General features: G+C 36.7%; 1 protein-coding gene across 9 annotated transcripts in view; it reads right to left on the bottom strand.

Annotated features, from left to right (window-relative positions):
- Nucleotides 1-26,032, bottom strand: part of SIPA1L2 (signal induced proliferation associated 1 like 2) — a 119,594-nt gene that overhangs the window by 22,879 nt on the left and 70,683 nt on the right. For 8 of the 9 annotated variants that reach the window (XM_071738972.1, XM_071738977.1, XM_071738975.1 and 5 more), the window contains 8 exons: nt 23,166-23,323; nt 21,123-21,699; nt 17,838-18,112; nt 10,660-10,917; nt 7,186-7,269; nt 5,560-5,663; nt 5,064-5,167; nt 3,254-3,642 (listed from right to left, as the gene is read on the bottom strand). In XM_071738972.1, coding sequence (XP_071595073.1) covers nt 3,254-3,642; nt 5,064-5,167; nt 5,560-5,663; nt 7,186-7,269; nt 10,660-10,917; nt 17,838-18,112; nt 21,123-21,699; nt 23,166-23,323 — 1,949 coding nt within the window. The remainder of the gene's footprint in view (nt 1-3,253; nt 3,643-5,063; nt 5,168-5,559; nt 5,664-7,185; nt 7,270-10,659; nt 10,918-17,837; nt 18,113-21,122; nt 21,700-23,165; nt 23,324-26,032) is intronic. The other variant, XM_071738976.1, reaches the window with a different exon arrangement.

Raw genomic sequence — 26,032 nt, forward strand, 5'->3', positions numbered from 1 at the left:
CAAACTGATGGATATTAAAATGAAAAGACTAAGTCCAGGCAATATATACAAAATCTATGCATGCAATTATAAGTATGTGTACACACACATTATTCATGGTATAATTCCATTTCCTTAAGAACTACACAGGGAATTACCCCAAATACCTAATTATAAAACTGTGCTTTCCATTTCATTTCAATTTTGCCAGTTCAGGCCAGTTTGAGCTGTGTCTTTCATTCAGCACCATTGAGAATTTAGGATTAACAGAAGTAAACTTCAGTTAAACAAAAACAGTCCTCTGGACAATTTTAACAGCCTATTTTATTATGAGTAATAGCACTAGTGGGCACTAATGAAACCTTTTACTGAAGACTCTCAAAGTGATATAAAACCAACTAAAGCAAACATTTTCTTGAAGAATAAATATCCTCTTTTCATCTTGGGGGTGAAGTAAGCAAAGCATTTAAAAACCAAGTGCCTTGCCTAAAAACAGAAGCTGGAACCTGAAGCAGCAGTTCCCAACTTCCCTTGTTGGTTTCCAAATACCAATCACAGGGCTATCTTTTCATCTAAACCCAAAAGTATTGGATTAATTCACAGAGGAGCAGAAGGTGATGCTGGAACTGTACCAGCCATGGCTCCTTTGCTGAACATGCAGAGTAAAGTCCAATCAATGTGCATGCACAGATGTCATGAGATCAAATTAAAATGCTGAATGTGGAATTAAATTGAATCATTGAGGCAATGGATTAATAATAACGATCAGAGTATGTGCACTTAATCTTAAAGGCAATTTATTTTCTCTCCTCTCTCTCCTCTGCCTCCCCAAAAAGTAGAAAGCAGATTGTGAGGTTTTGGGGAAAGAAAATAATGCAGGTGATGATAAAAGCTTTTTTGGTTGTTATCCTTGCAAATAGGTAAATACATTAGGTAAAGATGTGGGGAAGAAATAAATTCAGTTATGAAACAGTGAAATCTAAAGATGAGGCAAACACTGAAGCTCAATATCAGATCAGTATCAGCAAGGACATTACCCAGAGGATTTTTTAAGTTCCATTTGTACCTAAAATTAAGAAAAATTGAACATCCAACCTCCTTTTGTAGGTTTTAAACGAGGGCATATTTCTGAAGTGATGAAATGACTGTGAAAGTCTGGGTTTAGATAAGGAGTTGGAATACAATGGTTGGAACAAGCAGTATGTATTTTCAATTATATGTATTTTTATAGATGTTCTATGTAAGAAACAAAACAAAACTAAAGACAATGAAGCTCAGCTGTTTCAGCTAGAGGAACATGAGGGTCATTGATAATTCATGTGCACAGTAAACATAAAATAGGAGACATAAAACTGTATTAATAACAGAGCTGTGGGAGAAAGTTGTGCACAGCTCAGGTCAGTCATGTGTTCTGAGATACTGCTTCCCACAGCAGCTTTATTTCTGTAAATCTTCCTGGGATACTGTGGTTTCAAGGGGTTCTTTATCTGATGATGACAGAGAATCAGGCTGGTATCCTTCATGCAATCAAACTCTTCCCTGTGTATGACACTTTATCCAGTAAACAGAATTTTAATAAAGGAAATGATGCATTTATACACCAGTGGCATGCCAAGAGTCTGTGGACTTGTTTTGTTTACACCCTTTAGATAATGCATAACAAGATTACTATTTAACATTCATGAAAAAATTTGAATGAATGCCTCAACAGCATTAGAACTTCATTATTATAGATTATGAAGGAATACAGTGTTTGACCAGCTAGAACCTATGTGCAGGATTCTGCAGCAGATATTTCATGCTTATTTGTTAACTCCACTTTCTTGGGTCTATGTGAAGATTTCAGTGTTGCAGCATCACAGCTATAAAATTAAATAGTTTTAAATACTGTATGCCTGGGGGTGCTGTATGGGTGATGCCAGCTTTTAAATTCAACTGTAAAATTATTTATTGCTCCAATGTAATTTGAAGGCTGTATAGGCAAGGTTTAAATAAAACAGGTGGGTCACATAACAAAAGTCTGACACTTCTCTATAGCAAAAGGACTTGGCACAAAAATCCAAAGGTGTTCACTGAAAAACAGGACTGTTGCCAAAGTGGAACTGGGCAATCCTAATGTAAGGAGTCATCTCAACAACTACTCTAAAAACATCTTAACTTAGTTAAAATCTGTATTTAAAAAACCCAAACACGAACCCATAAAATGTTTATTCCATTGAAGTGAGCAGCAGATTACTTTATGGCCACAGAGGTGCTGAGAATACAGATTCTAGACATGAGATATCTATTTCAGCTCATTATGATGAAGTTCCAGAAACAAAGAGCTTATTTTCAGCACTGTAGAAGTCTCAAAATATAAAATTAAATCTCAACACACACAGAGTAAATCTGGAGATTCTGCATTATCACAGGGGTAGTGAAAGTTTAATGTGAAAGCATTTACCTAGTTTTCACAGCAGACTATTCAGTAGTATATACTACTTTCTGTAACTCATGAAAAAAAAATCTAGAGGTCAGAGTAAGTATACAAGACTAATTCATTCATGTCAAGCATACAAGGAAATGAGGATAATAGATATTTGGTTATTTTTCTGTACTGATTGACACAGAAAAAAGGAAAATCAGAAGGAAAGGCGAACAAACAATTTCCTTCCATCCTTTACATAGAGAGGAAAAACCCTGACACAGACCAAAGCTTCAACTTCAAAGTCACCATAAAATGTAAATTGGGAGGTAAAGGCAAGCAGCTGGAAAAATGTGCTTCCAAGTTGGCTTTACAACAGATGTACCATGCACACATTTCACTGGTAACAAAACCAAGAGCTGCAAATCGATCAGAAATTCATTTCAACAAAGAAAATTGTAGAGCATACATGACAATAATGGAAATTAGGGGGGATAATATGCAATGCAGTTTCACTACATGGAAAAAGTGCCCATTGCAAATTTTCCCTTAGAATTAAGTCACAGGTTAATTTGTTGCACTGTACTAAAAAATTTATAGGTGCCAACTTCACTTTTACTCAGGGGTGTTTCTGAACTGAAAGAATCCAAGCAACATGCACAAGGCCACATATAAAGTCTCCACCAGATCCAAGAGTGCTATTTAGGCAGACTCATCAAAACCTGTGTGAAATTTGTTAAAATAAGCATTTAAATACATCAACAAAAAAAAAAAATGAAAATCACTTAAGCGATTACCTTCAAATAAAGATAAAGAGAATAACAACAACAAAGAAGAGTCCATAAAACCTAATTTGATGGAAACACATACCTGGAATGAGAAGAGATTTCACTTAGGTCTCCCATACTGCCTTCAGCTGTGTGACTGGTAGAAATAGCAGAGGCAAAGCTGTGAACAGCATAGATTTTAGCTGGATCATCATCTGGCCCAGGAGTTTCAGAGGACTCAGTCCACTGCTCAGCACGACAATGAACTCCAGACCTGCTGCCAGCAAGGTGCAGAGGGGCCAGCAGAGGAGCAGGCATGCAGGGAGCTGTGTCAATTCCACTGTCAGTAGAAGCCCCCTTGATATATGTTAACCCAAGGAGCTCAGGATCCATCAGATCTCCAGAACCAAAGTGTTTCTCATCACTGTTGCTGGATGTGTTACTGGAGAGGGTGTTGCTGCTTGAGTGGCTTGAACAGCTTTTGTCACCGATCTTAAGAAAAAAAACAAAAAAAAAAAGACCCAGCCTCAAGTTAAACAGTAAAATATTTTCACCTGAATTAAAGACTTTATGCCATTCAGAGACCATTTTGTTATTTTTCAGAGTATACCAGGATAGAGCTGCAATATATGAAGAGAGCTGGTTACACCATCAGCTTCTAGGAAATAAATTGCACAACTGGCTGAACACATTAAAGGTTCCTGTCACTGCAGTTCCATCTTCCATGGCAAATCTTAAGATCACACTTCAATTTTCTGATTACAGGACCTGCTCAACATCCATAAAATTGCATTTCTGAGCAGTTAAAATAAGCATTTGTTAAAGCTAGAAGCATTGGTAATTGTTTGTTCATACAAATTCTACTGCAAATCTGAAAAAAACCCACAGAACACTGAATTATCCTTGGCTTTTCCTCAGGATGGGTGAATTATGCAGCTTCTTGGATTGAATCCAATTAGAGGTGTGGCTAGTTAAATTGAAGCCAACTGTGATGTGTGTGTACCAGATGGAAGTCAAGTCACAGGGCCCTAAGCCAAGCAGGGCTATTGAAGTGGAATAATTGTGTCAGGCATTTCAGTCAATAAAGTTAAGGTTTTGTTGTTGTTCTTTTGTTTATTTTTTGTTTTTTTTTTTTTCTTGAAGAGATTTTACAGATCTGGATTAATTTATCCATGTGACAGAGGAGCCAGAATAAGGGCAGATGGACCTCTATTGGGTAGAACATAAGTGAGAAATGTGACTTTTTCACCAAATCCCCTCCCAGCAGATGCATAGAACCATACAGAATAGACAAGGCAGCCTTTCCAGAAATGAGACTTCTATTCCACATGGAAATTAAATGGCCTCAAAATTTGAGAAAATTACTTTAGAAAAAAAGGAGGGGTTACATCTGCATTAATTCTAACCTTTACAATATGGCTGTCACCTTAGGAAAAAAAAAAGGAACAATTGATAAAAATACAATGAGCAGTTTTTCCAAGGAGAACGACTTGGAGTAAGGTATCTGGAGAAAAGGCATAGCACTTCTTACTGTAATCATAAAATGGAACTAAAGTGGAAAGAATTAAGCTGGGGAGTGGGAGGGAAACAAAAAAGGCTCAAAGGCACAAAATTAGCCTCAGAAGACTTATCTGGTATATCTGAATCTTGCCCAAAATTTCCTGCATGTTGCTAAACATACATGATTAGGCACCTTCCTGACCCTGCAAGCAGCAGAAAATCTGGACAACAGCTATGGATGGAGACATCATTAACTGCTCAAGCCCACTTTTAAACTTACTTAATTCACCCCACATCTAGATGAGCAGACTCCTACCAAAACATACAGTGGTATTCATAAATTACTAAAATTTATGAGGCTTTTTTTTTAGAGTTTCCAGTGACATCCAAGCACATCCAAGCACAAGACTTACATGTGAGAGCTTGTTTGGTGACTCCTTGCCACTGCCTTCTTTCTGTAAAGCTCTGTCTTTGTAGGAGCTCAGCACTTTGGTCGATGGTGCATGCCACTTGGTTTCTGCCATAAAAAAATTGTGTTTTCATTTCTGAATGCTAAAAACATGAGTACACTGTACAATGAAAAAAAAGCAGAGGCTTAGCATCAGGGTTCAAACCTGTACACTCTTTGGAATCGAAGCTGTGCAGGATTTCCTGAGTTTTTCAGGGATAACTCAATGAAGTTCTATCTGTTTTTCATCATGCATAACGTTTTCTGAAGTTCAGGAGGAATTTTCTCCAAGTACTATCTAAATATCCCACACCATTTCTGCTAGACTGTAACAGTCCCTCCTTTCACTGACAGATTCCATGCTCTTTGGGTATCAACCCTCTGCAGCACAAGGTGGCTTCACTTCAACAAGCAAGCACTGCAAAGGACATTTATTTTTAGTATACAGCAGTTTTTATTACCAGAATGTCTTGTTCCTTCCAAAGTTTCCTCTCGTTCTCTGCCTCCTTCACACTCCAGTGAGCCTGAACCTTGGTGGTGTTCATGGAGCAAAGGGGACTGGCACCTTGGAAGGTAAGCAAAAAATTAAGTTGTTTGGGTTTTTACCCTAGAAAATTAATCGAGTGATGAACAACAGGACTTCTGCCTCTTCAAAGCAAACATTCTGCAAGTGATTTGTTTAAACAATCATCATCTCCCACACCCTGCAAATATAGGAATACTTTTAAACCCTACATGGAAATATTTACACACCATTTTTTTCCAGCAGCACACTGCTGTAGCTTAAGCATGCACAGGCCAAGAAAACACTGAACTTGAAGAAGAAAAGCATTCCTGTGGCTATAAATCCAAAGGTTTTTTGTAACAGAGAACTATGGTAATGTGGAGTTAATTGCTTTATGAACCCCACAGAAAGTAACCCTGGAGTTTTGCAGGTTTTCACACTGGGATCATGGAAGTCAGCACCAGATCCACTGCTTTGCATTGTATTGTAAAACAAATTCTTTCACAAAGCAACACACTAAACCAAAGGTCACTATTAGAAATAACTGCACTGGAGAAACCACACAAGATTCATTTTTATGTGTTTACTGTCCAAAAAAATGGTACTGTTTTATTGGAATTATTAGCATCTATTTAGCTGTTAAGAGTATCCCAAAATTCCTTGAGGAGTCTTCAAGACATTGCATATATATATATATATATAAAAAGATATATATATATATATATATACACATAGATATCCTACATGGAACATCTTAGTCACAAACTGTCACACCAAAGCAATATTAAGGTTACAGACAAGGACTCAAGCTGATGTTTTCACTATTTCTTTTTTTTTTTTTTTTTCCTGTAAAGTAGCTTCTGAAAGCCAAGTGGCAGGTCTGGAATGCTTTTCCATCATGCTATGTAGATATTACCATAGCTCAATATTTTATGACAGGAGTGTTACCAGCAGCAATTCAAGTAATTTAAAGTAATTTAGAACAGATGTCTCCCATAATGTTCTTATAACATGAGAAAGTGTATTGGGGTGGTCTTTTATACAAGGATAGCTAAAATTTGAAATTTTACCATCAAGGGATTAATAAGGATGTGAAAGAACCACCTATATACAACAGCAGCCTTTTAGGGAGAAGAGACCTCTGAAACAGTGCTACTGTTCTGAGGGGAGATTCCAGGGAATGGGTATCACTGGAATGAGCATAGTAGGAAATAAAACCTTTAAAGATCATCAAGGCAGTTATTGAAAAATAACTCTTCCACTGAAGCAGAAGGAGGAAATATTATTTTACTGCAGTTCTGAGTTCCTAGGTGATTTCTGGCCTGTTTCTGGGAAGGCAAACCTAAGAACTGTTATTTACCTAAATTGAAAAATAACAATTTTGTCCAAAAGAATTAAAGCTATGGGGCTTCAGAATTGTATTGGCATTCATATTAAAGATCATTACATTTGTACATCTCAAAATAGACTAACAGAGTGTGCAAATCAATCTAGGATGTAGAACATCCACATAAATTTAGCTTTAGAAAGAAGATGGGAGTTATGGCAAGATTTAAAAATATTATTAAAAAAACATCAATACCCATCATATCCCACTTGCTGTCTCCACTGGCTGCTCCCACTGGGTCCTGGGTCACTGGAGGAGGACTGGTTGCTTGGAGAACTTCTGTAAAGTTGATGAGAGTCACTAAGAGTGCACTGAGGTATTTGTGAGGTTTTAGATTTGAAATGGGCTGTATTTCTAACATATATTAATTTCTACAAATGATCAGATGCAGTATGAACAATTTACCATAGCCACGTTGGAAATTCACAGTTCTTAGTTTCATAAAACTTAAACAAGAATTTTTGAAGTATATTAGCTCATCACTAATAAAATATTTCCAACTGAATAGATTAAAAAGGCACTAAAAGAGAAAGACTAAGGGCTAAATCTTATCTTCATGACACCTAGCTTTACTTCTGAACGAGTGGGGTTCCTGAGGAGTCAGGGCAGCTGGATTTACATGTGGGAAACTCTCACAAAAGTGGAATACATGCAAAGCAATCAACAATCATTTCAACATAGTAATTTAGATGATGTAGCACCAATACTTTTTTATTTTATTAATTTTTTTACCTAGAAGAGCAGTAAGAAAATATTTTCGTGAATTTTATTTTGTACTTTTTATTTAAACTTTACAGCCTCATGTGTCAGCAATGTCTCTTGCATTTCCAGACAACTGAAATGCAATGCTCAAATTAGGTTTTGATCTCCCTCCTGCCCTTCACCTCTGTGCACATCAGTCCATAACTAAAATACAATTTCACTCAGTGACATTACCCCTTTTTATTTTTTTTAAAGAATATGTGTAGAAAATCACTGCATGTGCTCGGGGAGGTGAAAAGAGGTAGTTTTGGTTTTATGCACAACAGTCTCCCAAGGACATGATACTGACTTTATACTGAGCAACTTTTGCTCAGTATAAAAATATAAAGCCATTAGTTATTACATTTAGACAGTGCAGTACCCAAGTTTTCAGAGTGTCTCTCTCTGATATGTTTTGACAGGACTGAGCCTCTCTCAACCAACTGAATTAGTCAAATTTATCATCAAATTTAGTTGTGCTCTTCCTTCTCACCACCAAGAACTTTGCATTTCTCGCACAGCTTAAATAAAGCAGCATTAAGGAATGGGTAAGGGATGAACACAAGTTTCCAACCTCTGGATTGATGTTTAGGACATAGTCCTCAAAATCCAGACATTGCTTTGTACTATCCCAGGCTGAGCAATGTCTGGATCCCAAGCCTCCCATTTGCTGGGCAAGTGTCTGGCCATTAGGCGACTAAACAAAAAGTGGCTACAAAAGGAGAAGGAGAGCAATGCAGTCAGTAAATGCCTCACATGGCTCCTTTACAGCAGAGGTGCAGCTGCCTGCTCTTGGGAATGGATTCCAGGCTGGAGGTGAAAGGACTCAATCACCTCCAAGTGTGATTCAAGGACTAAAGAACACACAAACCTCTTGGTGTGAGAAAACAAGAGTAAGGCTGACTGCAGCTTCCCTTTTAGGCACTTGCTGTGAGCAGCTGCTACAGAATTAGGCATTTTGTAAAGACAGAAGTAGAGCTCAAGGATAGCCTTGTATTTCTTCACTATTAATTAGACAAAACTCCTTGATCAACACAAAAACATTTGGGTTGCCTCTCAAAGCACTTAACTCTCCTCAGGAACTGCACTACCAGCACACAGGTTCAGTGCCCAGTTTGGAATTGCACCCCAGGGACTGGGCACCTATCACATGGCAGTGACTGAACTGTTGCTGTTTGTCTTTTACTACATCAAGCCCACATTTCTGTTGCTTCCTCCTCTTTTTATCTGTAAAAACAACCATTTTATCTCCAACTTCAATGTCAGTTCAATTTTCAGACCAGTCGCTGTAACTCCCCTGTTTTATCAACCTGCTTCTCCCTGCCTGTGCTCCTCTTGTCTGAAGTGATATTGGGATTTTTGACCCTCTAAAATCTCTTCAGCATTTTCCTGGCCTGAGTTTTTTCACCCTTGCAAGATCACCTGCAAGTGCTACTCAACCCTAATTCAAAACACTTATTTTCAAGCCCATCTCTCCACCAAGCTATCAACTGTGTCTTTGCCCCTGGGGAAGGACCTTGCCAGTTGGGTACCTGTCTTTTCATGTCTCAAGATCCACATGTCATGGTTCATCATTTTTCTCTCTTTTCACTATTTATACCCTGTACCATGTCTTCCCCAGAATCACATTTCTTTGGGTTAAGTGATTCAGGAATCTCTTCATGACAAGAGATAACTTCTGTCTTAGCTTCTTTTTCTCCATGTGCTTCACTAAGTACTACAAGAAGCACAACTTATGCCTGGGAATTTTTTTGGCAATCAGTATTATGTCAGAAAACTTGCATTCTTTTTTCTCTGTATAGGCACACGGTGTGCTTAATAAAGCTCCATAAATTCTGAAGTGTTTGTAGACACTTGATACCTCAGCTCTGCATGCTAGATGTTAGTGAGAATTTCAATTACAAGACATTAGGTTCAAGGGTAAATAGTTGTTTCTCCCTTTGTCAGGGGGTGAAAGGAGAATCCAAATAATCAAATGGTCATGACTGGGAGTTTGCCTTGCCCAGACCATTACACAGATGTAGTTTCAAGTATTTACTATATCCTGTCTATATTTCAAACAATATAAAAGTCACTAATTCTTCTCTACTACATATGATAGATAATGTGGCAATTGTGGTAATTCATTATTTCATCCAGAATTTTTAAAAGCTATTAAAGGCTAGTATTTCAAATTTTCGTATCAGTTAGGTATCTTCAACATGCAGGATTTCTTTCCCTTGGAAATTAGAACTACATCACCCAATGGAAAAAGGGCATAAGCAGAAATCATTGCAAGCAATAAAGGACAGAGCTATGCTCAAGACATATGGTTTTCATAAATAATTCAAAGGTCAAATGTATTTACAAATTTTTAAGTTTAAAAATAAAGCTGTATCTGATGAAGAATTATGATTAAACCAGAAGAGAGCTAACATTTAAAGATACAACTCCATCATCTCAGAGGTGTTATATATTCCAATCACAAGCTCCACTTCATTTAATTAAAAGCAAAGCAAAGCATGAGGAGTGGCAATGAGTTACAGAACCCCTTGAAACTCTGCCAATAGCTTATTAATGTGATTAAATAATTCATTTTTAAAAGGGGTGAGTTAATTTTATTTACACTCATTATTTGTTTAAATAGGGTCCCAAAAGGTGGGAGAGAGAAGATGTGGTTTAGATGAAAAACTCACAAAGCAGTTTGCTATTTTCTTGATGTGGATTAAGAGGGAAAGTCCTCAGCAGGAGGACTTCAACCCCAAACAACAGAAATCATTTGTTTCAAGTCAGGGGCTCAGTAAATGCTCTTTCCCACCACCTCCCAATGAGCGTTACCCTCCGAACACAACACGAGCACCTTTCTCCAGTCAACATTCCCAAGGTCTGGAGACACCTAAAGCAAAGCAGATTAGGAAAACAGCAGGCAGGAAAGAGAAGCAGCATTACCTGGCCCCATCTGGGAGTTTTCTGTCAAAGGAAGTGCTGCGAGGAATGGCTGGCTGAGCCTGCTGGAGCAGCTGCTGGCACTGCAGTCTGTCGGGTGTTCCTAGGATTGGAGAGGCACGAGAGAGGGGCTGCCCAGCGGGAGTCGGCACCCGATGCCAAGTGGTATTCCTTCTGAAAGGGGTTTTATACTCACATGGGGTGCCTTCACTGTCAAGTTTGTATTCCACCATGGGTATACGACAAAGTTCTGAACAACCCCTGGGGGATAAAATAAAAACGCTCATCAGTCCCGCTGGAGGGAACAGAAAAAGTCTCGGATCCTCCAGTTGGAATGGGATGGCTGGTTTCTCTTCCAAATGTGTTCATAGAGTATTGTACAACCCTACAAATGCTTCAAAACTATCATGCCAACTAAGTAGGAAACATTTCAAAAGCAAGGATTTGCTCTGTTGTGCTCAGAGGATTTGGAACTCTCTCTTTGCCCTTCAAAAAGGAGAAAATCTCAAGCTTTTACAAATCTATCTCCAGTGTGAATTTTACATAGCAAAACCTGGTAGAAACAAAGCATTCAGGAGCCAGAAAACATCAAATTCTTCTGTAACATCTTTAGGTTGTTTACATTTCATGAATACAAATAATTTCTTAATGTTAACATTTATACATCCAAAACCATAGAAAGTGTTTGTTATTTTTTTCAGCAAACAAAACGTTTCTTAATGGTAGTAAGAACTTTCCTTTTGAATCCCACCTTGTCCCCACTGAATGTCAGAGCATATAAACTGAATTTGCAGTTGATTAAGTGGGATCTAAATATTTTTCTATTTGCTTGCAAAGTGCACTTTGTAACATCTCTCTTCCTGGGGGTCTCTGTGTCTGGAAGAGAAATGGGGAAGTGGAAGGAATAGATAAATCTGGCTTACAACCTCTTACTTGAAGCCTACAGTGTTGTTAAATAATAACAGTATTCCCAGAAAGTGTGTAAACTCAGTTTATGCTTGTAAAAGTGGCCAATTTGTCATGATTTGACTAGGAATCTGTACAATTATGTTGGCTACAATTTTCAGCATCCTTCTCAGTATCATTTCACCCCCTTCTTCATTCATGGAGACCTTGAGTGTTACAAACAAACCACCCCCTCTTGAATTTTTCCTATTATGATAGCAATTTAACCTGAGAAAGCAAATTTTGATAGCAATTGGAACCTGAGAAAGTTCTAAGATGTAATTGTGGTTGTACCCTTTACTAGATAAACCCCATAAAGTGCTTAGAGTGCTGTAAAAATAGCAATGGCTTTGGAAGGTAACAAGTATTGTTATTACTCTTTGGTTTGATTCAGCTTGGTGACTGAGTAAATAAAGCATGACAAAAAAACAGCAAACAATGAGCTGCAAAAAGAAGAATCTAAAATTTGGCATCGTCGTGTGTTTGTTTACATCATGAAAATGTATTCTTCCAACAAATCAAAAAATGATTCAGGATGCTGTTCCTGCAGAAAAACAGGCTTACAAAACAACTGGATTTCAAATGACTGTAACAATGTGGTTTTTTAGCTTTAAAATGCAGCTCCAACCTGACTTTTGTAACTGCCCTCCCCCCAGTTTCCATGGTTAAAATGGAACTACTTTACATAGCTTCCTTTGTCACACAACCTTTTTAATTTTAATATAGAAGGGCCAAACCCAACAGTTCAATGCTTCTATGAAAACTCATGCTTCATTGCTTCACAGCACTGTCTAAAGAAGACACTGCAGTGTGCTGAGATCTGTAAAGTCACAATTGTAGCTATCTCCTCCATCAGAAACAAAGAGAACAAATTCATTCATGCCAGCAACCCAGTAAGGATCCCCACCTCCTGCAGGGGATCAAACCACAAGTTATCTTGCATGAAAAAACCCACAAAATTAAATGCAATTTCCTCTTAAATATTTAATTTGACCATTATCTTCTATTTATAATAGTGTTACTTATGCCTCTGCATGAAGAACATACATTGAATTATACATACAGTGAATTATAGCTTTTAATTCACTTTTTAATTCTTTATTTTTTAAAAATTCACTTCAAAGAGTAGAAAATATAGACAAATATATATCCAATGGTCTTCAAATTATATTTAAATTTATATTAAACAAGTAAAGGATATTAAATATCTTTCCCAATTCTACTCAGTATAACATTTTGAAAAACAGACTCAGGTTATTTACCAAGCAAGTGCAACCAAGTCTTAACTACAAAACAGGAATGAGAGCCCTTCCTGTACTTCACTATGGTTTGATGTCAATTAAATCAATCCTTCAGCATGTACACTGACTCCATTGGTACCTTCAGTAGAAGAGTTGTATGATCCTATTAAAAAGTTTGTTAATAAAACCTACTCTGCAATTACACAGAGCATGACCATGATACAACCAGTAGGTCATGACTGCACATTAAAAAAAAATAAATGTAAGAGTCCACTGGAAAAATCTGCAATGTCCAAATATTACTGCAATGAGCAGGATTACAGTAATACTGTATACTCAGCCTTACTGGTTTAAGTACAATGAATTTTTTTACAGATCCACAGATCAACAGGTAGAAAACTACAGCTGCTGCCTCTCTCACATTGCTTGGACTTGGGCTTCTGTTTCTTCCCCATCCCTGGAAAGTTTGCTCTCAGTTTTGTTCATTTTTAAACTTTCTCAAAATTGTTTCTTGAGCAGTTTCTTTGTATATAAAAAACGGTAGTTGAACTAAGACACGTTTCAAAGTATCAGGCAAGATTCTGGCAGAATCTACAGTTTAAAATGGATTTAAAAGTACTACAGTTTAAAATGGATTTAAAAGTACTTGAATTCCTTGATTGGATTTGACTGATTAAGGATATTCTGTCTTAGAGCATTACTGTGACACCACCAGTGGAAGAAAATTAGAATGAACACAATTATTCTCCTGTTAAAATTTATATAAAATGCCAGCTACTGCAATGCAGTATTAGGTAATATAGACAGTAACACAACCACAATTCTGAAGGGAAAGACATGGCATAGAAACAAACATCACACAAGATTACTTACTAAGATCTGAATGTATTGACCAGCACATTTATTCTAATAATGCTTTACAATTTAAAGGTTTTGTGTTTTGAGAAGCAATTTCTTCTTTCTATCTAGATATCAGGCTGGTGCCATGCAATTAACTATGATTTCTCAATTTGGGTATGATTATTTAATTGCTGGAGCAAACTTTGTCTCAGGTTCATCAGTTTTACAGGACCAGAAATTCAAGGCCTTATTCCATGACTGCTTCTGCAGATTGTGCTTTGAAGAATTTAGGCTGAAGGACCTACATTAAGCAATGGAACACAGATATTGAGCAGAATTTTCCTCTGTAATGTCCTAGTCACTCTGTAACAGTCCTTTGTAAGCATTTTCAACATTCCAAGTTATTTCTTTTCAAGATGACAAAAAAAAAAAAAATTTCATTGTTAATAGTTCACTTTTAATATTCTCAGTACTTGCACACTTCCACTTTGTTGGTTTTCTTTAAAATGTAAAGGGCTGATGGACTGAGGTTAATTTGTGGGTAAGGTAACAGGGAAAAACTCAGAGTCTGATTAAAGATCTCCACCTGAGCTGGTATTTTTCCAAGGGACTGGAAGTGCTTTGGAAAAACCCTTGCACACTTGAAATTCATCTTCATTTGAAGCACATAATTCCCAAGACTTCAGAACCTGATCCCAGCAAGGAACCAGTGCTGATAAGGAACTTAAATAGAAAGTTTTCATGGCTTCATATTCCCACAAGCCTGAAGACACAGCTAAGGAGAAACTACTCCTTCAAGTAGTGGAAATCAGCTGATTATCTCAGTAAATGAGAGACAACCATTAATAAGATGATGCATTTCACAAAACAATTTGTTTTGCTAAAATTGTATTTATATTCTTGTAAATGAGTGTCAATTTTTAACAATTTGCAATTGTTAAATTTAACAATTGCAAATTAAAAAAATGTAAATTTAAAATTAACAATAATGCAATTGATTCCTGTAGAAACAAAGGTGAATGTATTTTTATATGTGTAGACTGTGAACAAAAACTAAATGGCTGAACTTGAAACCCCCAATTATGGCATTTAAAGTAAGATATTTTTATAAACTACTACCCTAAGAAATAAAGTTGAAATGCAAAGAAAAAAAACCAACTGTCAGAAGATCTCTGTGCAGTGAGTTAAACTTTCAAGGTACTTATTTCAGCTTATTTCAGATCTATCAGGATGGACTGAAGCATCAATTCTTACAAGAATGCTGGGAATGAAAGCCATGGTTGTTAGAGCACACACATGGAGCTGCCTCCTGCTTTGAAATCATTATTTTTCTAGACATGTGCAGAGTGTGGATCAAGGATTGACAGGTCCCCAGCTTTGCAGGTAACATCTGTATGTCTGTTTGGAATGTTATTTAATGAGAGCTACCTGACAGTAAAAGAATTCTCTCCTGAAGAGCTGGCACACCTGCCTGAACTGATAAAACAGATATGTGTTGGAAATGAGTCACAGAGATCAGATTCCATCCTACATTCTCCAAAGATAGTGACATTTTTGTCCAGTGAAAGTGAAATGGATTCCAGTTCTCCAGCTACTCCTGCTTGACACCCAAAATGCCTGTAAATTTCTGGGTAAAGCTGACAGCAGAGTACAGGAGACATGAACATACTGGAGCAAGTCCAGCACAGGGCTACAAAGATGATGAAGGGATCAGAGTATCTCAAATACAAGGAGAGGCTGGAGAGCTCTGGGATTGTTTAGCCTGGAAAAGAAGGCTCAGGAGGGATCCTATCAATGTGTATAAATACCCAGAGGGGTGATAGGGAGAAAAGATGACAGAGCAAGACTCTTCAGAGTTGTACCCAATGAAAGCACAAGAGGCAAGCTGCACAAATGGAAAAGACAGGAATTCCATTCAAGTAAAAGTATTTGATACTGTAAGGACAACCAAACACTGGAAGCCAAGCTGTGGAGTCTCCATCCTTGGGGACACTCAACCCCAGGGGATGTGTTTCTGAGCAATCTGCTCCAGCTGACCTTGCTTTGAGGAATGGGCTTGGAGTCAATCTTAAGAGGTCCCTTCCAGCCCCAACTATTCTTTATTTCTATGGTTCTGCAAGATAAAACATTTCAGGTGGCTAAGACAAGCAATTGAGTAAGAAGATGAAGCTGAACAGGTTTTAAAGAGGAAGGAGCTGTGACAGGCTATCTTCTTTCTTCAAACCCCTGGTAATTTATGACTTTCTGCCTTCTTATTCCCTTGCTCATTCATATATTTTACAAACTTTGTCATAGGTCATGTCTGTCAATCAGAATTCTCAGTCTTTTCACCCAATACCTATATTACATTCTGCCTGCTCTTCTTAGTTTGTGAAGATTGAGAAAAGCTCAAAATTCTCTGGCCATCAGATCCCTTTCAAGCTGGGCAATCAAAAACCACTCTTCATATTTTGGGAATACAATGGGAAAAATGAGCAGCTTTCTGTTTCAGTAAGAAGTTGATATTTGAGAGAAAGAGGCACTCATGAAGATTTCTTTTTTATACTAGAGAGGTTAGGCTGAGAAGAACTTCAATGTTTTGGTGTTTTCCAGATTTTAGAATAGAAACATAGCTTACAAAAACAAAAGTAATTTTCCTTAGTAATTAGTCACACAATTTTAAAAATGCAAAAAATTTATACACAAGAACAGCTTTTACAGGTTTTCCCCAGTTTGGTGGCACTCAGTTAAAACTACTCCTACACATGGACAGAGTGCCACGTATCACACTAATTTGGGATTTAAACATTTTCTTTCTAAAAATGTATCAAAGATACCAACAATTCATACATTATGTATTTTTCAGGGTCTTCCAGGCCCTGATATACACGTTTTTACCTTCAAATATAATAGGATCAGCTCATTAGGCTCAGATTCTGTAAACAGCTTGGAAATGTATACCAAACAAGTCAGGAAAACTCCATACTCAGAAGCAGATGGTGAGAATAGCAAAGCTAAGCAAAGAGAGGCTTAATTGCAAATTCTATCCAACTAAGCAAAACGTTGGGATTCTAAATTCACAGGCACTTTCTTCAGAAAGGAACCCAACACATCAACCCCCAGGTGGAGGCAGGGGAGGGCACTTTTGTGTCATTCATCAGGCCAATGACTACTTGGAGAATTGCCACCAATGAAGCAGTAGTTGTGTACACTTGGCACCAACTTCATAGTGCTGCCCACTATGTAAAATTTTATGGCTTCTTGTCTTGCCAAAAGCAACACATCTCGTGTTTTTTTTTTCTGCTAAATTAAAAATCAACACGAGACTTCAAGTTGGCCTTGCACAAAAGGAAAAGTAATTCAGTTTCCTCTGGTACAGTTCTCATTTACAATGAGCCAAATTAACAGTGCCTAGACAAGATATGTGAGAAACAAAGTCACAGTATTACAGATCTTTAAGTTTTTTCCTACACGTTCTCTACCTCATAATGCTGAAAACTGGAAAGAAAAGAATCTGCCACCAAAAAAGGAAAATTGATGGAACAAAATTGCATTTAATCCCTGAAAACAATAATCTTTATCACAGTCTTCTCCTGAGTGTATGAGCACTTATTACATGTTGCAGTAATATTTCTTTGCTTTAACTGATGATTTCTTTGATGTAATTCCCTATTCAATATGACTAAATTAGGTATCTCTAGGGATTGAAGAGGACACTAAAACTTGGTACCATGTATGTCCAAACCCCAGTATTTCACTAATAAGGAAAAATAAAACAAATCTTCAAGAGCCAGGACTCAGAAAAATGTCAAACACAGACAAGACACAGTTCTCAGAGAAGGATTCCCAATTTTCAAATTTAGTTTTAGAATAAAATTTTCCTTTGGAGGAATTCACATCAGCTTTCATAACAGCTCAAGTCACGACGCACCAAAGGTTACTTCTTGCTCCTTCAAAGCCATATAAATGTAAATTTTCCAATTTCACTTCTTATAGGACCCCATTTTATATCCTATTACAAGCTAATAGGGGCTTTGGGGAAAAGATTGCTTTAAGTGCCCAAACATAGGAGACAACACCTGGTTTCCTCAGGGCCCCCAGTAACAGAACCATCGTTCAAGCAGCAGCAGCAGACAAAAAGACACAAATGCCACACGGGGAAGGGTGGCTCATTACCTTCTAGGTGCTCCATCCTCGTGTGGTTGAATAATCACCACTTTTACTGTCACTGAGGTACGTAAGAGGTCAATCATTTGCTCATGAGTCAAAGTTGCCACGGCCACTTTGCAGATCTCAACCAGGCGGCTCCCTTGCCGCAGTCCCGCCTTCCACGCGAAGCCAAAGGGCTCCACATCTGCCACTATCCCTTCAAAGTTCACATGGAATCCCAGTTGGCCCAACCCGTTCCTCCGAAGGGTCATTTCTGTGGTTTCACATCCTCTGGTCACTATCTGAAGAAGTAGCAGATTGTTATGGCATTAGCAGGACGCTCACTGCTTTGGGATCACACCTATATCAGGTTCCAGACACTACAATGTCTGGCTCAACATTAAATATTACATTAAATTAAATATCTTTAGTAGAGTAACAATTATTTTCACATTTCTGGTTAAATAAAGGTTTGTGCATAAAAGGAAATGAACAAATTATTTCACATTCTTAAATCCCCAGAGCAAGCAGCTGACCCATGTCAAGTTCCTTCTCCCTTGCCCAACATTAACAGAATCCCATTTATATCCCATGGAAAACTTAACAGCTGCTTTAGTTTCAGGACAGAAAGCAAAATCCTGTCCTGCCAGTTACTTCATTCTTCTTGGCTGACTGACTGGCTGCAGGTGTGCAGCCACATTTGCTTCAGTATTAGTATTAATCTTGAGATATAAAACGAGCAAAATTGAGTGAAATGCTTTACTTCTAGCAGCTTTTTTTATCCTCAATGAAGCTTTTTATTTATTTAGCCTTGTAGTCAGGATTCCTGACCACCACCATCTCCTCATGTGGACATCACTAAATGGGGTAAGAGTTTTCACATCATTGGAAAATTCAGGAACTGTGAGTAACTCTAACGTTCCCTTCTGTCAGTGTCATTTCACTGAGTATGTGGCTGTGCATGAACTAAGAGTTGGCTTTTCTTAATGCACTTTATACAAAGAGAACCTCTAAGTCCCATGAAGAAGATGAAGAGTTTTTAGTATAAAGGTTTCTAAGGAAATTTCACTGACTCATAATCTTTTATAAAGATACATTCAGAGTTTTCATTTATTCTTATATCACTCTTCCATTCTATGTCATCCTAAAGCTCAGAACCACCACTTTTCCTGCCTTCCAACACAAACCACCAAGTTAATCCATAGTTTGCTTTTGCTTCTATTTCTGCTCTTTAGCACCAGATATTTTCTCTCACAAGCATGAAGCTAACCCTACACTGACAAATTCAAGCTCCTTTTTCAGTCTCTGAAAGTGTTCCAAGGCCAAGCTGGATGAGGCTTTGAGCAGCCTGGTCAAGTTGGAGATGTCCCTGGGCAGGGGGGTTAGAATTAGGAGATCTGATTTTTAAGGTCCCTTCCAACCCAAACCATTCTATGATTCTTTTTGTTAAAAAAATAAAAAATAAAAAAAAATTAGAGTTTCATCTTTTCACATCTTTGCTTTATCTGTATAGTCAGTTTTTCCTGTTCATCTGCATGGTTTGAACCCAGGCTATCAAATGTAGATCTTTCTTGCACAATTTAATTTAATAACTACATTTTACTCACTGGTTTTAAGAAATGCCTTTACTGGTGACTGAAAAGAGTTAAATCAGCTGGTCACTGCAGTTTGATATTACAGCACAGGTTGAGCTTTCAACTTCAGCATCTGCTGGCACATGTGGCTGTTGAGCTGTGGCTGTGTTGTGAGTCACTTTAAAGGTTTTTAAAGGACACATTTGAAGTGTGGAATGAGCTTTAAATACTTTTTAGTGGTCGTAATGGTCACCTCTGAGCTTCACTATAAAAATGTATATACAGACTATTTAGAAAGCAAGCAAGGAATAACATTAATATGCAGCTTTCAAAAGAAGTGGGGGAAAATATGAGGTAAGAAATAGTTTTTAAAGTTTTAAAAGAAGTAATGACAGCTAATTCTTTTAAGCAATATGAAAGTTGGGGAGTTGGCAGTGAAAAGAGGTGGGCAGAGTTCAATGGAACAGAGACTTGAAGGTAGTATTTGGGTTAACATGGCAGTAACTCATGTTAAATTTTTGAGGCATAAAGACAGTTTGTCATTATTTAACCCAAAATCCGACCATAAAAAAGTATTCAAGTAAATACAGTTCCTTGTTGTGTTTTAAACTACTGAGTTTAAGGATCTACCTCCAGCATTGGGATATTTCCATGTTTCATAAAACCATATAAGTGAAAAACAGAAAAAGAAATTTTTGTTGCTGGTGACAGCAGCACTTTTCATCTATGTTTAGCAATTTATATTGTTCATTTACCAATCCCTAATAGAAGTGAACTATGTGTACACAGTTTTTCAGAACAGAAATATGTGTCTAAGGAGATGAAACTGAAGACCTCAACAAAAAGGGTAATTTTAACAGTGATGAGAGGAGTTTGATGACATTAATCAACTGAAAAATCTACTGTACTCTGGGAGAAAAAGTTTATTATTTAGAGTACTATTGAGTAGTGCTAGATGTGAGTGCAGAACTACAGAGCCCTTAAACCATCAGCTGCAATCCAACTATTCCAGTGTGGAAATGGTAAGCATAATAATGATTTCTTTTCAGTACAGTGCTTTCTAATAGAAATGAAACTGTGAGCATCCACATCAGTGAAATTACAGTCAAAGGGTGAAATGTAACCACATGAAGTAGATGCATCAGCACTTCTACCTTGGAGTTGCTGTCAGGTTATTTATACTGACTGAAATAGTTATGGGAAACTTGTGCTAACAGGGTCATCAAGCATCTGAAAAACTTGATCCAGTCAGCTGTAAAAACTGGCATTAATTGGTCTATATTTCTTCCTGCAGTTGTTCTGCATAGAGAAACAAACCAGCAGAATCACTTACAGGAATTTTTTTCTGCTAATATTCACGTGGATTATTAGAAAAAGTCCAAGTTTTTATGCATCAAGGTCTTATGTATTTTTAAGCAATCTTTCTGCCTACAAAGGTGTGATTTGAGAATAGGCTACAGCAAGAGAAGACAAAAACTTAGCCTTTCAGTCCTGATATCAGCACTGAAACAATGCACAGCCTTGGGCAAGTCTATCTGATTTTTTCTATCAGATACCTCATCCCTGAAAAAAGCTTCATAAGACTTATCTCCCTTGCTTAGATTTGTAACGCTCTCTGAAGACTGAAAACACCCTCAAAGTATAAACTTGGGACTTTTAAAATTTTTCTTTGTATGAGATTCAGACAAATCAGTCACCACAGAAAGAACTGGAATTCCAGTTTAGGATCTGCACTTACTTCAAGTCTTTGAACAATTTCTCTGATGTCTTCAGTACAATTATCTGCTGCAGACAGAAGAATACATTCTCCTCTTTCATAAAATATTTTGATGCTCATTAATCCAGATGTCCATCCAATAACATCTCTACAGGAGCAGTTAAAGACAACATTTTTAGACTCCTTTTCAATCAGCATGATGAACTCATTGGAGATTCCCAGGAGACATTCAATGTCAGCAGACTGCCCAAAATCTCGTGCAATCACATTCCACATAATTGCTCCAACACTGAACAGGTGGGCATCTTTCCTTGGTTTGACTTTTTCCTTTTTTTTTGCCCCTAAAGTAATAAAGCTAAACTTGGCTGAAGTATCCACTGTAGACGTGGTAACAAAATTCTCTGCCAGATCTTTCAAGTATTCTTGACGAGTCCTTGTGGCCATGGCTCGGAATTTTTCAGATTTATGGGCTGCATTTTCAGCATTTATAACTTTGGCTAAAAGGAAGTCCCTAAAGACTGCTGATTTGGGGAAAGTTACTCCTTTGGGAATAGGTGGACCAAATGGAGGTACATCCTTGGATCGTGAAACACCAACACTGGAAATAAAAAGAAAAAAAAATTACAATTTATTAAAAAAAAAAGAGATAAGTAATTTACACAGTACATTTACACATTTGGGTATAGCTGTGACAAGTCTATTTTCAGACACTTTAGTCAAAGAAAACCTATTGTGTTGTCAGTTTAAAATGGCTTTTTTTCTTTTAAATATGCAGAAAACATTATGGATGCATCTTACAAAGAAGAAAAATATCAAGAATGACCTCTTAGAGTGTCACTGTCTGCTTTCTTTATGGGAATAAATATAAAAATGCTTTGTGAAACATAAGTAAGAAAAGTTTTTTGGATTATTTTTTTTAATGTTAGCCTGACTATCATTTCAGCTGTTGCACAATCTTAAAACTAAAAATATATAAAGAGAACCAGAATTTTTAGCAATTTTGCTACAATGAAGTGTGAAGACAAAGTATCAGTGTCAAATATGTCTGTAATGGAAGCATTCTGCACCTGTTTTAGTTGCCTGCTCTGTACTCATAAAATTTCAAAGTATCTGCAACTCTTGACACAGACAGTTGACAGCAAGATGTAAAAGAAATAGGAATGTTTTCTCACTAATACAATATACCTGTGATTGATCACCTACAGAATGTATTTCAACTGAAAAAGAATTACAAAATCCTGTGCATATTATGTACAAGTGCTACAAGTTGGACTGAAGCACAGTCACAATTGGAATGACAGACAAGACATCATTTGGTAATAAGAAAAACACAACTTATGAAATGTCATGTACTACTAAACAGAAACGAGCTAATGAAACAAAATCAAGTTCTAAAAGATAGCTTAAGTTCTAGGAGACAGTGAGAAGACATGACCAATCTCATGATGCACTTTAATTTCCTTCTAAATAATGAATAAATAACATTTAGCATGCTAAATCTGCATTATTGGGATTCAAGTCCTTTTTTTGCCCAATTCCCAGGCAGCTCAGAACCATGCTAACTCTCTGCTGTTAACAGTGCAGGAGCTTAAATGTGAGAGTTAAGGTTATCTGAAATTTCAGATATTTTTACACTCCCCAAAGGTCCTCATTCATCTGCTCAAAGGCCATGACACGTTCTGGTGTTGCACTGTCATACTCAGGAATTTAAATGTTTAGAGGCTTCTAAAATACTTGATTTTAAATAACTTTCTTAGGTGAAGGAAATATCCAATTCTTAACTGATTTCTGCAAATCTGATTTTCACTAATATTTTATGTCTCCATTTTGTGCCCATAAATCAGCAACACAAATTCTGTACATAACAATTTATGTCTACAAATTGTGCCCCATAACTCTGGATTTGTGCAAGGGAGACACCGGGGTTTCAGGCTCACAGGAAATGTAGCACAAATTTTAAATCTGTATACATAATATCTCTATCTACAAAATACAAAAACTATTAGAAGAAGCAGTTCCATTGTAGTCTTAATAACAAACTTAAAGTTATAAGGCTCTACTCACCTATAGCACACATTTTCAGTGCAAGGATTGTGCACTTTGACTATGACAAATACATGTTGAAAGTGGGAACGAATATTTTTTGGAGTAAAAGGAAGTGCTCCTGGCTCTTGGAAGACAATGGTAACTATGTCATTTCCTATATGCCTTTTCCTTAGCAGCTAGACAAGAAACATGCATTGAAAAATTAGTTAAAAAAAAAAATTAATCACAATTTCTTCATTTTAGCAAAAAAAACCCAAAACAAATGAAACTTAGTTTTTTTCAGAAATAACTTTTTAATTTATCATGTGCTGGATAACTACACAGAAAGGACTGAACTGCAAAATGACTGGGAAAGGAAATTAGGCTAAGGTCACAAAAATACTAGTGAGCTCTGTATAGTTTCTGCTCATTTAGCTTTTATTCTGTGAGAAAAAATATATCTCTTACTTTACTAGTAAAAAAAAAGTTACCTTACTTGATGTTTCTCACTATACAGAGAACTGTACATCAGTTCCCTGCTTATAGTGTAACACTTGGTTCTGTATAAAAATAGAATTCTGATTTTACCAACAAATCTTCCTTTTCCATGCTGCATTTTTATTAAACATTGTCCTCAATATTATTTCTTTTTTTTTTTAAATTAACTATTAACAGTCATTGCAAATTTTAACAACTGCATACTTGAGGCAAAGCTAAGACAATAATCATGGAACAAAAACAGCTACTAGGAACTCATTTATTTAAAAAATTATTCTTGTAATTGGTAGCTTCTACAATCAAAATATATTTAAGAAAAATTTAAATCACTAAATCCTTGTTACAGGCTAAAATTTCATTTAAAAATACATCAAATGTCCAGCAATAAGGGACCACTTCCCTCTCCTAAAAAAAAAACCAAAAAAACCACACACCAAAAACCCAAAACAGGAAATAGCACTGTAAAATTATGTTCAATTTCCTTATGTAAGTATATTGTACATCTCAAATTTTTTACACTTTTTTTCCTAAATACCTTTGCTCATAAAAGATCCACATATATTACCCAGACAGAAAAAGTAGTCTAGCATATGCTACATTTTAAATATTCACCCAAGAACTTGCATTATCAACTAATAGCATACAGGCACTTCAAGCTTTACCTTAGCTCATGTGTAACTAAAAAAGAGTACAAAAATAAATTTATTTGAAAACTTTAACAGAAATGAGTAAATATTTCTCTATTGAGCTCACTTTACAGAACAATCTAATAAAAGAATCTCCTTGTATTTTCTTGAATTCCAATAAAAATATTTCAGCTACAAACAAAAAAGCAAAGTTGAACATGCTAAAGCCTAAGACCTGTAGGTATGCTTCATTAAATCTCCTAAAATACCAAAAAGCAGTAAGAAAGGCCAAAGCCATAATATTAAAGCACTCAGTATATCTGTATTATTTTAGTTAATCAAATTCCAAATGCAGATTAGAGAAATAAGACCAGTGATGAAACTTTAAACCAGATATAAGATCGGAAAATAATATCTGGTATAAATCATGTGCCTCAGTCAAGCTGTCAGGTTTTAAGACTAAAATAAAAATAATGGGCTATTTGAGTCATTTAAGATACATATCCTGTTGCATACAAATTACCACAGTACTACAGTGTGTTTAACTGATCACAGAACTGGGTCAGGTATAGCTTGATTTTTTTAGGGATTTGCACAATTAGATAACAGCAATGAAGCACAAGTTTAAGAAATTATTATTATGTCTGGAATTTAGAAGACAGTTAAATCTGTAAGAAACCTTCCAATTATGAGGTACAAGGTGATTCATTTCTGCATTTTTTATAATACTAACTGCCCAATTACTCTTTTTGCTCCAGTGGTTCATGACTGGTGCTATACCTGACCACAGAGCAAACTCAGATAAATTAGAAAGCAACATCTTGTTTAAAATGATATTTATTTCTCAAGACAATCACTGTTTCCAAGAATATCTTCTGCTTTTGTAGACCTTTTTAGGAAGCTCTGCTTGCCATCATAAGCAAGAATAGCAGCCACTGAAGAGGCAAGTTTTAGAAACCTTTGAAGGTTTAATAGCAAAATTATTCTTTTCAAAGTTATGGCAGTTATGTCATAACCTATCCCTAAGTTATTTTTCAACAGCTTAAACCTCTGAAAGACACAAAAGTAGGAAACAAGAAAGTCATCATTTTTTAACACCTTACCAAGCTTGCAGCGATCTTAGTGACTTCTTCAAGATTTAAAAATAAAATCAGTGTCACACCATTAGAAAGAGCTCCCATGCACAAGTGGTCAGTGGACTCCAACACAATGCAAAGGCACCAGAGTGGTGTCCGTGCACAGAGCATCACAATGCAAAGAACTTGCAAAGGGAGGAGAAGTAAATTGGGGTGATCAGGAAGATGGAAAGAAGTGCTCTGGATAGGGGAGAGGAATAGGAAAAGAATAAAGTGCTGAATGGAGAAGAAGGAGGGAACACAGACTGTCCTGGGACATGTGAGATAGGGATAGCATACTGAAAATGAAAAAGGAATTGAAGGAAACCAGAACGAAGCAAAAAAGATTTATAAGAAACCCTTTTCTAGTTTCCAGTCTAGAACCTCCCAACTTTTGGCTCCTAGGGTTTTTTCAGGTTCTCAGTTTCCCCTTCCTCTCCCATTTTGAGGTCTGCTAAGGTTTGGGGTTTTTTTGGGTTGCTGTATTATCAATCTTTTAAAATCTGCTTTTCTAACATACTCTAAGGAGTCTCATGCCAATGCAGAGCATATCAGGAACTCTCAACAAGGAGCACACATTACAGAGGATTACTTAAAATAGACATCAAACACACCAACATCATTCTAGAATCTATAAATTGGCACAGCAGAATTTGATAATTACCCC

Source organism: Heliangelus exortis, chromosome 3 (genome assembly GCF_036169615.1).
Source record: "Heliangelus exortis chromosome 3, bHelExo1.hap1, whole genome shotgun sequence".
Lineage (NCBI taxonomy): Eukaryota > Metazoa > Chordata > Aves > Apodiformes > Trochilidae > Heliangelus > Heliangelus exortis.